The sequence below is a fragment of the Augochlora pura genome, chromosome 1 (assembly GCF_028453695.1).
Source record: "Augochlora pura isolate Apur16 chromosome 1, APUR_v2.2.1, whole genome shotgun sequence".
In the NCBI taxonomy this organism is placed as follows: Eukaryota; Metazoa; Arthropoda; class Insecta; order Hymenoptera; family Halictidae; genus Augochlora; species Augochlora pura.
Window position 1 is genome coordinate 11,579,471 of NC_135772.1, and position 13,916 is coordinate 11,593,386.

General features: G+C 39.2%; 1 protein-coding gene across 1 annotated transcript in view; it reads right to left on the reverse strand.

Moving 5' to 3' along the window:
* Window positions 1-13,916, reverse strand: part of LOC144467996 (glutamate receptor ionotropic, kainate 2) — a 211,558-nt gene that overhangs the window by 104,032 nt on the left and 93,610 nt on the right. Inside the window, exon 4 of the mRNA XM_078177070.1 lies at window positions 11,586-11,837. Within this exon, the coding sequence (XP_078033196.1) occupies window positions 11,586-11,837 (252 nt within the window). The remainder of the gene's footprint in view (window positions 1-11,585; window positions 11,838-13,916) is intronic.

Sequence of the window (13,916 nt, forward strand, 5' to 3'; positions counted from 1 at the left end):
TTCATTATTATCAGAAATGCATAAATTAAATAAAAATTCTAATGCATATTATAATGCATAAAGTATGCAGAATACTTCAGCAACTGTGATAAAATATACAAATTGCGTGCGAGGCATTTTCTTTGAGAAATACAACGTTTGAACCCTGTTTAATACTTTCGTGCTTATTGCGAGTCTCAACTCGTTGAATTTGCTCCCGCTCGTTTTCGTACGTTTCATAAAGTGTCCGTTCATTAAGCAAGACTTATTAGCAAGTTCCATAACTCCTTTGATCTCCGTTCCTACACTTAATCACTAAAGATTCGCAGCATCTGATGAAACGATAAAAAGAAGCCTGGAGCTTTGACACATTCAGCAGGTATCAGAGCGTGCGAATAGCGCGACGCCACCGTCCCGAATACTCCATAATAAATTATTACAGCGGTATTTACGCTCCCTAATGATAACCACTTACGATCGTGCCTCGAATGCCGATAACCGTCCGGAGGAATGAAATATTGCGGCCTCGTGTCGGAAGGAAGGAAGTCGTCCCTTTTTTTCTGGGCGGTATCGGTGTCTCCCGCTCCCGGGGATCCAAGGTAATTGAATTGCTCGCGTCTTTCGGCGTACATATTTTATCGAAACAAGTGGATCGATAACGATGATAGATTGCCGGTGACAATGTGCCGCTCAACTCTTTCGTATTACACCGTATTATGGCTGTGGTTATTAGATGATAGGAGGAGATTGATGGCCCCCCGTCATCGCGGCGGCCGCGCGACGTTAATGCTCCGCGCGAAGACGCTGATTATGATTCTTTCGAATTTCTTTATGGCCCGTTAGGGATGCGATCGGATCAACCGAGGTTTGACGATCCGTTCGAACAGTACGATAAACCGGACTCGACATTTATGGCTTAGCCCCGCGGGGCAATCCGGCGTCTTTTACGATAACGATGAAAACTATGTCTGTTTCCTGCTTTTACATCGGAGCGACGCGTCGCGGCGGGGCTTAGGGTGATCTTTCATTATGAGGTGACGGGGATCGTCCTACGCATTTACTGAATCCCGATGTCTCCTACGTCAACGCGAAGCAACAGAGAGGATTTTTCTTTCAACAATAAACCCGTGAAATCACGGCTTTACTTTATCCTCCAAGCTATCCGTTTCCTCTTCTCGACAAGATTTTACTTTTTCAAACGAATTTTTTCAGTCGTGTAAAATTGTAGCACGTCCCAAAGAAATTTAAGGGCTGTCGTTAATAGAAGACCGCGTCGTTTTGTTTATAGTGATAGATTTATTTGCGATCGTTGTACCCAGCTAAATTTCGTGACATGAATACGGAATTTTTGGATGAGTAGGCAATGCAGAAGATAGGAAATTCCTAAGTTCGTAAAAATTGAGTCGGTTTTGATCGAGTTTGTTTCCGGATTACTTTAGATTTACCAAGATTAATGTCTTTTCTCATGGCTCATCGAGGATTAGCCAGAAGGGAAATTGTGTTAAATGGATCTCATACGGGCACTGGAAGGTTGAGAGATCGCCTACTATTTTCATTCATAAGTGGCATTTGCAAGCCAACATTCAATAATATTTCGAATTATATCAGTCACTCCTACATGATATTTTCTATAAGGAAGGGAAAGAGAGACAGTTAGAGAGAGGGAGAAAGAAGGATAGAAGAGGAGAGAGAGGGAAAGCGCTCATATTCTAAGCTCGTTTTTAATAGTTTTTGGTATTAAATATTATTAATTTACCTCGGTAAACAGTAAATTATGAATTTATTAGTTTGACTACTGTCACATTTTACTTACAACTGCAAAACTGGCCTAAATTTGCCTTAAAACCGTTTGAAACATTGCTTAAAACTTTTCTAAATTTGCCCTAAATCTCTCCTAAAACAGTCCTAAATCAGCACAATCGAAATTATAAGTGCGTAATAAATATTATTTAATTTCACTAACTGTCCATAAGTAAATGTTCGACAATGTATAATATATATTTTCAGACAGTTACACCTTAACAACGTCAACGTTGCAAACTTGATTTCAACAGGATGCAAATATTGTAGAAACACATGGTATGTATTTATAGATTCCATACCTTCATTGTTTATACATGCGCAACATATGCTATTCAGTTGGTTATGGCGCGAACTTTCATGGTAAATCGTTACGATCAGAATTCGCTTTGGTCGAAGTATCTGTTGCTAGCTGGTAGTCCTTTGCATATCAGAACATTCGGATGCAGAGAAACTGTTTAGAATACATAGTATGAAAATCATAGAGGAATAGAATGTACTGACATCTGACTTTGTTTGTAATGCATAAATAGCATCGCGAGCGATATTTTGTTGGAACAACTCCTCTTTTGCTCTCGAATTGTCTCAAATTTCGTCGAAATTGATACGTGAAGACAGCTCTATTTTGTTTATAACTATCTGATACTTAAATAAGCATATACTATTCTTTAATACATTATATTTAATACTGCCATATGCAGCTACGTGCAAATCAAAGCGAATAATTAATGGAACCTTTAAAATGTTTTTCAAATGAATAATCAAGTGAAATATATGAATAATTTATTTAATGTTTGTTTTAATAAGTTTATAAATATCAAATTAATATCTCGGCAAAATTGGAAACAAAATGGGTCAGTAAAAGTTCATCTAAATTTTCGAATAGATTCGTCGATGTAAATTGCATAATTATTAGAGCACAAATTCAAGTGGGATTACGACGGTCTCGATAATCCGCTTAAGCATTAAATTGCAACGGTTTGATCTGCATTGATTTTAAATGCATAATTAATCCGGCAATTGCAATAGAATATATAATAAAATTCATATTCTATCGTTCATAAGAATCTTGACATAATTTGAAGACTAAATTACGTAGTTGAAGGACTGTTAAATTTGGCTTTATGCATTTCAAGAAATTAATCAAATCTGGAATGTTATTTAACACTTTATCGACCGGTAGTCTATAAATAGGCTTTTCCTCCCGATCGGTAGCCATAGATATACGTGTTAGATTGTACTACAAGCTTCAATATTATTATATATTTTTAAATATTAAATATCTTTCGCGATTAATAAGATAAATAAAATGAAAATAGAAACGGAAATTTTTACGATCGGATGACCGGTCGATAAAGTATTAAGCAGGTTACAAAATAATTCCTGTTTCCAACATATAAATCATCTTCCAAATTTTCCATTTAACATCGACGAATTTCCGTTCGAATCTCTGATGCACTGTATCTTCTACCTGTCACGAGTAACAAAGAACAGGACATTTCTGCAAGCGACTCTTCGATTCACCTAACACGGAGAATCGTCCATCGATCATACCTTTTTATTAATGTTTACGGATTTTAGTATAAGTTTCCGACGACACTTCAACGACAGCGAACATTTAGATCAATTTCCCTTCACGCGGTGGAAACATGCATCGCCGGTTGCGATGTTCCCTCACCTTGTTCCCGTACAGTCTCCGGCACGATTCAGCTCCATCTTTTACCTCCCACGAGCGAATCGTAAAGAAGAGACAGCGTCAGCTCTCCATCCCAGTGATTTAGCTGCCGTGCAACGCGTACGTGGCAGACCGGATACATATTCCTGAGGTGGCCGCTCGCAAATCTTACCATCTCTCGCAGGAATGGAGGGGGGAGGGAGGAGGAGGAGGAGGAGAAACGTTACTTGCCACTTTCCCGACGATGTACGGGGAATCTTTATCGCCTGCCAATATCGCCAGCCACGGAGACGCGAGTCTGCTTTTGACGGGGAAGATTCCGCGCGGTTTACAAGACTTTTTTTCGTCGTCGCGCCGTCGCCTCCGCCGGGAATAAGCCCCGCCCGCGTCCGTATATCTCGACCAAATCGAACGTTTCACGATCTGAAGTTTGTTTACGAACTCGGAACGAACTGATCGCCCCCACTCAACTGACCCGACAGTCAATTTCCAGGTTCAACCATAATTTCATTAGGGGAATAGAGTGCCAATTGGACTTACTAAACACTGATTTCGACACTCGATTACCGGACCGGTCAAAACTACTGGTGTCGGGTAATTTACTTCACGATTCTCTGGTTCATAAGCAAAACAGTTTAAGTCAAAATTGTTGTAACGCAAAGTGACGAGTAAACTGCACTAGTATAGTACATACAAGTTTGTAAAATGCTAGTAAACGTGCTTTGTAACCAAAATTAATTTTTTCGTTGCTTCACGTTTGCCGCAAAGAGTTTTTTCGTTGATGAAAACAATTTATTCTCTATCCAGATTTTTGTAAAACATTTCATGCAAATGGGGATTTAAGAAAATATCTGCGGTATCTTTACATTCATCGGTAGAGATTTGGTATCGCTAATTAAAGAACTACGATTTCATAGAATCTTTCAGTGTTACAGTAGAAAACTTTCAGAAGTTAAGCAATAATCAATATTTCATGAAGGAAGTTTTAATTAGAGACTTAAAGCAAGAAGAAAGAGTGTAATTGCTAAAAAAGCGTTTATATCTCAATTTTAAACCAACAAGAGAAGTAAACTTTCCACAATATTCTCCTTCATGCAATATAGCAAATGAATGTGTTTTAAATGTCACTTTACATTGTATATTTGAATATTAATATGTATTATATATTTTAAGATATTTAACTTATTTTTACCGCTCCAGTGTTACAACGCAGATCGGTTTCCTCTATTATCCAAGACGAGTATATGTTCCACACTATATTCAGGCTGTTATAATTTTTGCCCTTAAATCTGAGAAAATGCCTGACAGTCTCGTATGCGTCAGCCGGCGTACCAGAGTTTAGAATGCAGGCAAGTGCGTGCGGAGATGCGCTACTCTACAGGCATTTCCATCGTCTAGACTGTTTCGTGAGATACGCCGACGAACGTCGAAGTATAAAATAGTCCAGGAGAAAAGGTCGGCCGAGGGTAAGGCGGAACGAGTTCTCGAAGTTCTACAATGGTCGGTGATGGACCGCGTCGAGGGTTCATTGATGATTCCGTAGGAGTAAGGGTACAGGATCCGGTTGCCAGAATTCGTGAAGCGGGATGAGATGGACCCGAACCTTATTTTTATATCTGTCTTCTATGCTGCGCCCATGGATAGACCATTTTTCGTATTTCTGTTTCACGTTCTAAACAATGGACTTCAAGGTTTATTGATTGTACCATGGGAGAGGAATGATTCCTTTAATTCTACCCTGAATTAACCTCTTAGGTACGACAAATCACTATAGTGGCTTTCGTGAATGTTTCGTGCTTTACTCAATTGTTTTATTAATTATTAAAGTAAACGATTAAAGTGAAAGTGTGTATGTACATTACACTAGGAGAAGAATATATGTAATTAATATTATATATATAGCTATACGGAAGAAATATATATTAAGAAATATGGTAATTTAGTTATGAAAAATTTTAATTGCGCAAAATCCAGCCGTGCCTAAGAGGTTAATTGTTGCAAATAAATTAGTTCATTTAGTCATTTCGGCCAGATGTATTTGTAACATACTATTTAAACATGTGAGCAAGCTTTGGAAGTAGATTTTGATTTCTCTATAACCACCGAGTCCGATAATTTCTATCTAGATATACGAATATCGTGCGATCGATTATTTTAAACTATACATAAGTCACGACGTGGGCAACGCGAAGCAATAAGACCGAATTTTCACAGACAGTTTATCATTCTCTTGATTAAAACTTGCACAAATACGTCTACAAACCAATTACAAAACTCCATCGCCCAAACACCGCGTAGCCAGTCACGATACAACTAAACCGGCACAAACACACGTGACTAAATCCATACAAACCACACAGAATTGCGAATAGGACGCGGGGAAAGCGCGGAACCCATTTATATTAATCAAGTTCGCTTCCAGCAGTAGTTGCTTTCGTAGTTATATTATTTTATTCATTGTGTCAAATGTAACGTATTGTTTTGGGAAACGCAATCGAAACGTGGCCGAAGAAAATCTACAAATTCCATAACTATCATGCTGTATGTTACAATTTTAATTAACAATCAGAGAATTAATTTGATGGTTTTCGCGTGAAATACGAAATCGCGGATGTTAAAAATGCGTGACACAAACGTCATACTTCACCTATCACGTGGAAAATTTATACTTGTGTAAAATATTATATCGGCGTTATTAATTTAAAAACTGTCAACGCAGCGTCGCCGTTTAAGTAACTTTAATTATCGTTCAACGATTTTTCGACAATTTCAATTGAATTGCAATTTCAATCTAAGATTTAACGAACAACGTTTACACTTCTGTGTCACTTTCTTAAGACCATACTGTTAAGATTACTTATTTTATTTACTTAGGAAGTTAATAAATAAATTAGCAGATATTTAACAACGAACTATTTCCAATAACTGAAAGCAATATAAAAATAAGAAATACCGGAAATAGTAATTTAACGTTGCGAGGCAACCAACGCGAAACCTTTCTGCGTGTTCTTCTTTTCAAACGATCTGCTCATGGCGCACCTTAACTTAACACCGTAAGATATTCATACATCCCGCGTACATTACTTTTTCCTCCGGGTGGAGAACAAAGAATTTATTACAAGCAGGCACAATGGTATTGAGTTTCGCTCGAGTGCGACAAATGAATTTCAAGTTCATTGTGCCGGAAACGGAAGGCATCCCCTGTCTTTGTTTCTCTCATTGTTCGCGGTTGCCTTCGCAAAGTTGAAATTAGAACGTTAACAAGAAGTATCGGCTCCCGGCGGGTTCCCTCGCCGGCAGCCGAAGAATGGGTTCGCGAAGTAAAACAACGAGGGAGCCGGTAAATTCCCCAGTAATCCGTGGAGCGGATTTTCCGAGTGTCGTCGACGCGGTGGGAAACTTTTAACGCGTCTGCTTACAAGACCTCCTTAATAAGGCGCGAACGATCGAGGCCGTGAAATTAAGACGCGCAAGAGGTTCACGGCAGTTTCACATGGCCGGTGGAACAGATATTTACGAGGAAGCGAAGACTCCGGCTCTCTCTCTCTCTCTTGCGCGCGCGTTGGCCCGGATCCGAAGTAACGATGGTTAACGCTGACAGCGCGAAATAACGAAGGGCCGCGCGACGTTAGACCGTTATTAGGATTGTTGAAAATTCCACCGGTGATTGGAGAACGCCGGAGTTTGTCGCTGGTACGCGACGGACATTTTGTTTCGAACCAGATTCTCGTAGAAAATCATCTTTGCGCTCGCAATTCACCGTTACCGTCCACCATCCAAGTTTTCTTTCTTGTAGAAGCGGCGCGCGTCCGCAAGAAAATTTCTCCTCGTGACTGTAACTTCGTAACGGTTTCAATGATGCAGCTGATGTGGTTGAACACCGTGACTTTTTGCAGGCCGGCGAATCGTCTATCGTGATCAGCTTAACCCGTATTTGCGGTCCCTGACCGCCGCGTTCATGTATCAACCAACATCGAGCAAAAAGTTCTTCCAATCTGCTTACTTCTTCCGTGAATTCGTGCGCAGAGAAATTGATCTTGAGGATACGAAATTAATCGTTGACTCTACGAAACTGCTTTAATATGTATTTCTACAGGTTTCAGTTCAGGTACATAAAAAAGACATTTATTTTCATTATTTAATATTTGAAGTTTATACTGGATATATTGGAACGCGTTAGAACCTTCCACGGTATTTTGTTAAATTAGAGAAAAGCAGCGGAGTTCAGGGTATCCTAATTTCATTACAGCACTTAGAAAGAAACTATAAAACAAATGCAAAGCCCGAAAGTTAGCGTTCTCGGTGGCCGAGGATCATTCTGCATGGTCGAGTGTGAGTGTACACGTGCTACTTGAGTCCCTCCGAAACTGGCTTACTCGAAACGGATTAAACTTGCCCGTAATTCGACAGAAAATCGGTTTTTCCCGGTGCCTCGAACGCGGACGGAATCAGTTGGTCGGCGGTTTCGAACACGGTTCGTAACGTGTTCCGTTCCGGAGGACTCGGCCCCGCAATGTCCCGGTGGCTACACCGACCGGCTGGAATTGAAAGTGGAGGAAACACGGAAATTCCGGAGTCCCGGTAAATCTCTGGGGGAAATCAGTTTGCCGAGCAATGGGGTGAGTCCTGGGTTACCGGTGTTCTAATCGGCTTGTAGGTGTAACTTTCGTGAACCTCCACAAATAGATAAGCCATTCGGTGAAGGCGGTTGAGCCCGGGTGGGACGCTTTCATCGGTGAACGGGGTTAAGTTACAGGTAGATCGGATCGAGTCTCTTCCGAACGGGTACAGAATTCTTCGGATGAAAGCAAGTCAATCGGGTCTAGGTTATTGATTCGTTGAACTTGCCGGCGGCTATCCCGGCGCGTCGCCGGCGTGTCAATTGCCAGGCGGTTTCCAGGATCCTAGTTAGACTTCTCCCCCGAATCGGTTCCGGAAGTTTCCGGCGCTACGCTGCGGTACCGCGCCGCGCGCGCCATGTTTACTTACTATGTTTAATGACGTCGTTTTCGGAAGTGGCACCGATGGCGATACCAGTTTCCACCAAAATTCGCCAGCTTACGAGACACAGCCCCGACACATTTATAATTCCGAATTGGCAACGTTCGCGCCGTGCTACGACGAATATGCTATTTCCCCGCCGGTGACAACGGGGCCCTCGAACCCGTTGAACGAAGAGCACGTTCATTGCGCACGAAATGCAGCAACGACGCACGTGCTCCAACAATCTGTCACAAGAATATTCCGACAAGGCCACGTACCACGCAAGCTTATGGCGGATGATTTCTCTTGCACCTGCTGTAATCCCCGGTGAATCTGCTCGATCAGTCGATCGGGGACATACGTCAAAGTCGACGGTGTACGTGACGTTTCGAACGCATTTTAAACAAGACCCGAAGACTCTGCGAGACTGACTGCGACTCTTCGGGCACGAAATCACGAAACGATGCGAATCGATTCCCTTGCTCGCCAAAATACGAACCTCTTCGACGATTCGAGTTTATTGTTTGGAACGGCGGGTCTAGAAATCAATTCCACGATTTTCTAATCTATTCGAGACTTACAGAGACCTCGGAAACATCTTTATTTTGCGAATCGTTTATAATCGACTATAATTGATAGCAAAAATTTGTTTTTGGTGCTTCTAGTGTTTAAAAATGGATAGCTTATAGAAACAAATTGATGATTATTTAACGAAGAATTAACAATCCTTGATGTAAAGTATCTTTGAAAAAAATCGTAGGGTAGTTTGCTTGGTCTTACTTTGTAAAGCGACTTTTTTGCGTTGAAAATAGACCGACAATCTGAAGTTGTTTTTTGATCTACACAATTTCTTAATTTGATATTGTTTCTGAAAGATTAGGCAGCTTTTATCACAGTTCGTTGTCAAATAACTTTGTAATGAATAGCATTCCTTAATGACCCTTGAGTCATTATGACATTAGTGACAATGACCCTTTGTCACTCTATGTGCTCATAATATTAGGAAGCATAGTATGTGCTGAGTATTATAACTACGTATTACGGGTTATCTCGAAAATCCAGAAATTAATTACTTCGGATAAGTTAGTTCTAAACGACGTGTAATTAACAATACAGTTATACAAGCGGTATGTGTTATCGTATCATATATGCACATACATGTTCATATATCTGTGTTTCTTAGTTCTGCAAAATTTTATAAATATATATTTTAAAAATCGTAACAAAATAGCCAGAAAATGACGTAGCCTATAAATAATCAATAGCCTAGAAAATGAATCATGAAATAGATCCTTTAAAATTTTATACATTTACTTAAAACTTAATTTAACCAGCATACAATAGCCCCATTTTTTAAACCACATAAAAAATATTATAAATATGACCGTCTTCAAGATGATTCTTTTAAATTGAAATCCAAAGAAAATGGAATACACGATGTGCTGCTTACTAGTGTTTGTTTTCTTTGTTTTATTAAGTTCCACAGCATTTTATCATTGTCAAAATTACTATTTAAAATTTCCAAAATGGCGAGAAAATGTCTATAATAAAATTAGTATTAACAATGTTTGTTAATTCAACAGAATCTCGAATCTAATGCGCTTGGGTAAACTATTCCAAGTAGACCGAGTCAATCTATGGTCAGACAGCGTGAAACTCTTTTCCATAATAATCCCCTCAGACATTAATAATTATTTTCTTTCTTCATCGACGTGGTTCGAATCTTTCCACTAATTAGATTTCTCGGAGACAAAACGTCTCCTGCTGATCTCCCCGCAACGTCTCCGATATCGCTCACGTGCACCTTACATAATTCTCATCGGTCCCCTACATTATTCATCAGCGAAGCTTGGGACCAAAGAATGATGGCGCCTGGAACGGGAAACAGTGAAAGCGACGCAAGGAATCTTCCCCAATTTAAACCGCCATTTTGCGAATTAATTAGACGGAATTCCCTCTCCAGGAGAACGGTTTCTTCCCGCGCGACCGAATTGCCGACGTTTCTCGTTATGAATGAATTTCATTATCTCAGTTTTGTGCCGGAGCATCCTCCAGTCGTAATTAATCGACGTTATTCCATTATTACGCCGCGTAATTGTTGCTAATAGGACTAGTAATTGGAAGAAGACCTTCCACCGTCCGGTGGCTGTAACGCAAATTGATAACTGAACTGACGCGAGCACCGGAACAATTCACGGTCCGGATCGGCGCGCCGGGTAACCCCTTCGATTTTTCAATGTTTTCGCCGGAGCTCGGGAGGCTCGTGTTCGGAAACTGGAAGATTTAGATTAAATATTCGAGTGTCCTTGAACAGGCTGCTTTCGAACAGAAAGTTAATGAACGAGAAACGCGGACAACAGGTCGAAAGCTTCGAAACGTTTCACGACCCGGACTCGACGATTCGCGTCCGGCGACGAGATTATGAATATGGATAACCTTTTAATATTCGCGACAAAAAGACGGCGAGTAGAGTTTGCAAGGGAACTCGACAATGTGCTATCGCCGCTACCCTTCTATGAAAATGTTCCTGTTTACGCGGACCGTCTCATTATTCTGACGCTACGGGCAAAGGAAGGGATGCGGAAGGCCAACGTTCTTTTTGTAATCGAGTATGTGAACGGGCGCGGAGTTTTCAACTTAGTGGAGACTTTTCAAAGATGCCTTCATCGGGGGAATACTGTTGCCCGTTTTTAAATGCAAAGTTCGGTGGGATGCAGCGCGACGAGTATAGTCGGGCGAATGTAGCAATTCGGTTCGCCAATTTCAAAAGTTCTCGCGAGAAACTAGTGACGGGGATTCTCTGTAATACGAGTATGTAAATTCGTGGAGGATTGCAGTTAACTTTTCACCATGGCAAGACGAGATCGAACAGCTAATCCAGGTCCAATCATGATAAAGACGCAAAAAATTCATTCACTCTCATTTTCATCGCAACTTATTCATATATTTATTATGAGAAATAATTATGTAACCCTACTTTAGAAAATTCAGGCACTAATTCTGATAAAAATCGCAGAAAATCGAAATCAATTGAATTTTAATAGTCTTTTAAGACATCAGTCAGCTTTTTTAATTCTCGGCATATTTAGTGTCGATACTCGTTTCAATGTTTACAGATAACGAAGATAGGAAAATATAATCGACTCACCGTAGTCATCTTCGTAGATGATGGCGACTTTGGTCCAATTAAGAAACTCCATGATGTCCTGATAAGCGGCGTTGAGCAAACTTTGTGCGGGGTAAAGGTTAATGCTGAATTCTTTCGCCTCCGTGTCCAGGTCCAGCCTGGCTTCCAAGTGTGGAATGTCCAGTGCGTCGCAGATACTGTGAATGTGTTGGCCCAGGATTGGGTCTGATGGGCCGAAAACAGCCTGTACGCCATATTTGACCTGTTGACATGCTGTAAACAGAATTACAATTTCATTGTTGGATCACAAACTCTACTGGACGCGTTATCATAATTTATTACATGTACACAATTTCTGATCAAAATTCCACAATCACGAAGAATTAATCGAAACATTTCTCTATTGTTTTAATATTGGCCAGAAAATCAAAAAACAATGTTTCAAAAGTTACAAGATTAAAAGTTTTCGGATTTTAGACATTTTGTTATAAATAACGATAATAAGTGTCCGAAAATATTTCCGAATAATATTCTGTTTATTTAACCCCTTGCAGTACTTTTATCTTTGCAGTTATAATGATTAAATAATTTTTGATTGGAATAATTTTTTAGAGGAGAAATAAAGTTAATATTTATAATATGCTTACAATTACTTTAGCGCTTAAACATTAATGGTAAAAAGACACAATTTTATTTCGGCTTAAAAAGGCAAAATAACATTGATACTTAACAGGTTATTGTTAGAAATCATAATCACGAGTCAGACTCGTCAAAGTACGGCAATGGGTTAAACGTGACAATATAATTGATGATTTATTAAATCTGCATAATACAACTTTTTAAAAGTTCCAACTACTACGATATTTCCATGACATTTGAATATACTATACATGTTTAATAATAAAGTATATCAGATGACGGTGCAAAGGTCAGATGACGAGGAAGATATTACGCCGAACAATTTTTAATAATCTGTTACAGCGATGTTATGGATGATGTATCTTTATATATGAAGCTCGAACTTTGATCGGAATGAAATACGGCGAATGGATGAGGATAGCAGGTAAGTCATAATAAAATTAAGCAGCGGAGGTAGATGAGCTGTGAAATTTTTCCGACTCGCCAGATGGAATTGAAAGCTCGCGTTCGCGTCTTGAAGTGATTGATTAAGCTTAGGAAGTCTCTTTAATGTGGCGGTGTGCTTGTGGATTGAACTATGTATGTCGGATAATAAAGATGATGAATCTAACGCCGCCTCATGGCACGCCAGATAGAAATAGTTATTCACAGATAAATGCAGTTGAACTTGCGGATGCTTTATTATTGGACTGCAGAATTAATGCATTTATAACAAAAATCTACAGCATGTTGCAATTGATATAAATAATTGTATTTGATATGGAAATTTGCAATTTATTACTTAAAATTTTAAACAGCGATTCTGTAGTTTCTGTGTCATAAGATCACGGTATTTTGCAAATTATAGCAAATTAACTAAAATGTATCTTTTATCAATTATAATGATTATAAAAGTGTACTAATACTTCTAAAATATGTCGATAAAAATTAAATGACTTTGAAGATTTATAACAAATTGCCTTGGAGAAAAAGTCTGAATCACTACATTTATCTTCATGAAATAAAGTGACAAATAGTAAAGTAAATAAGATAAATACGCTGAGAATTTGAACGCGTTCGATTTATGCGAAGGTAATAGGCGAATCCATGCGTTCATCGACTAACATAATTTCACTGTTCGGCAAACCATTACAAAGAGGTATCATTCAGATGGTGGCCGAACATCCCATTAAGATTATTCGCGTGTAGAACGACAGTAGAGCGACATTAATGCGACATTAACGCCCGGCTTAAGCTGAACGTATGATCATGGTTGTCGTTTGAGGTCGTAAACTTCCTATATGGATACTCAAAATTGTTACTCCAATTCGAGAATTACCTATTGATCATTGCTGATAACGGCATTACGGTTCCTGAGACGGTAGTGAGGATTTATCTGTGATTTGCCTACCCTCGACTTGCAAACTCGGAGAAATGCACTTATGCTTCTAATTTTTCAAAACTTTATTATTTAAGACAGAAAACGATTGCTAAGAAGTAATTAAGCTATTATATAAAAGTGTTCTTTTGCATCGAGTATTTTAGTAAACAGATTCGAATTTAAATTTTAGGATCTTTCATTATAAATGTGTAAAACATTTCATGAATGCTTACATTGTCTTTTTAATAAAATTCACGAATGTTTAGCCAAAGGTAAAGTTGAAATTGAACTTGTAACCGATCAAATACATTGGAGAAGGGAAATAGTCAAATGGTTGCTATTGATTCCAGCAG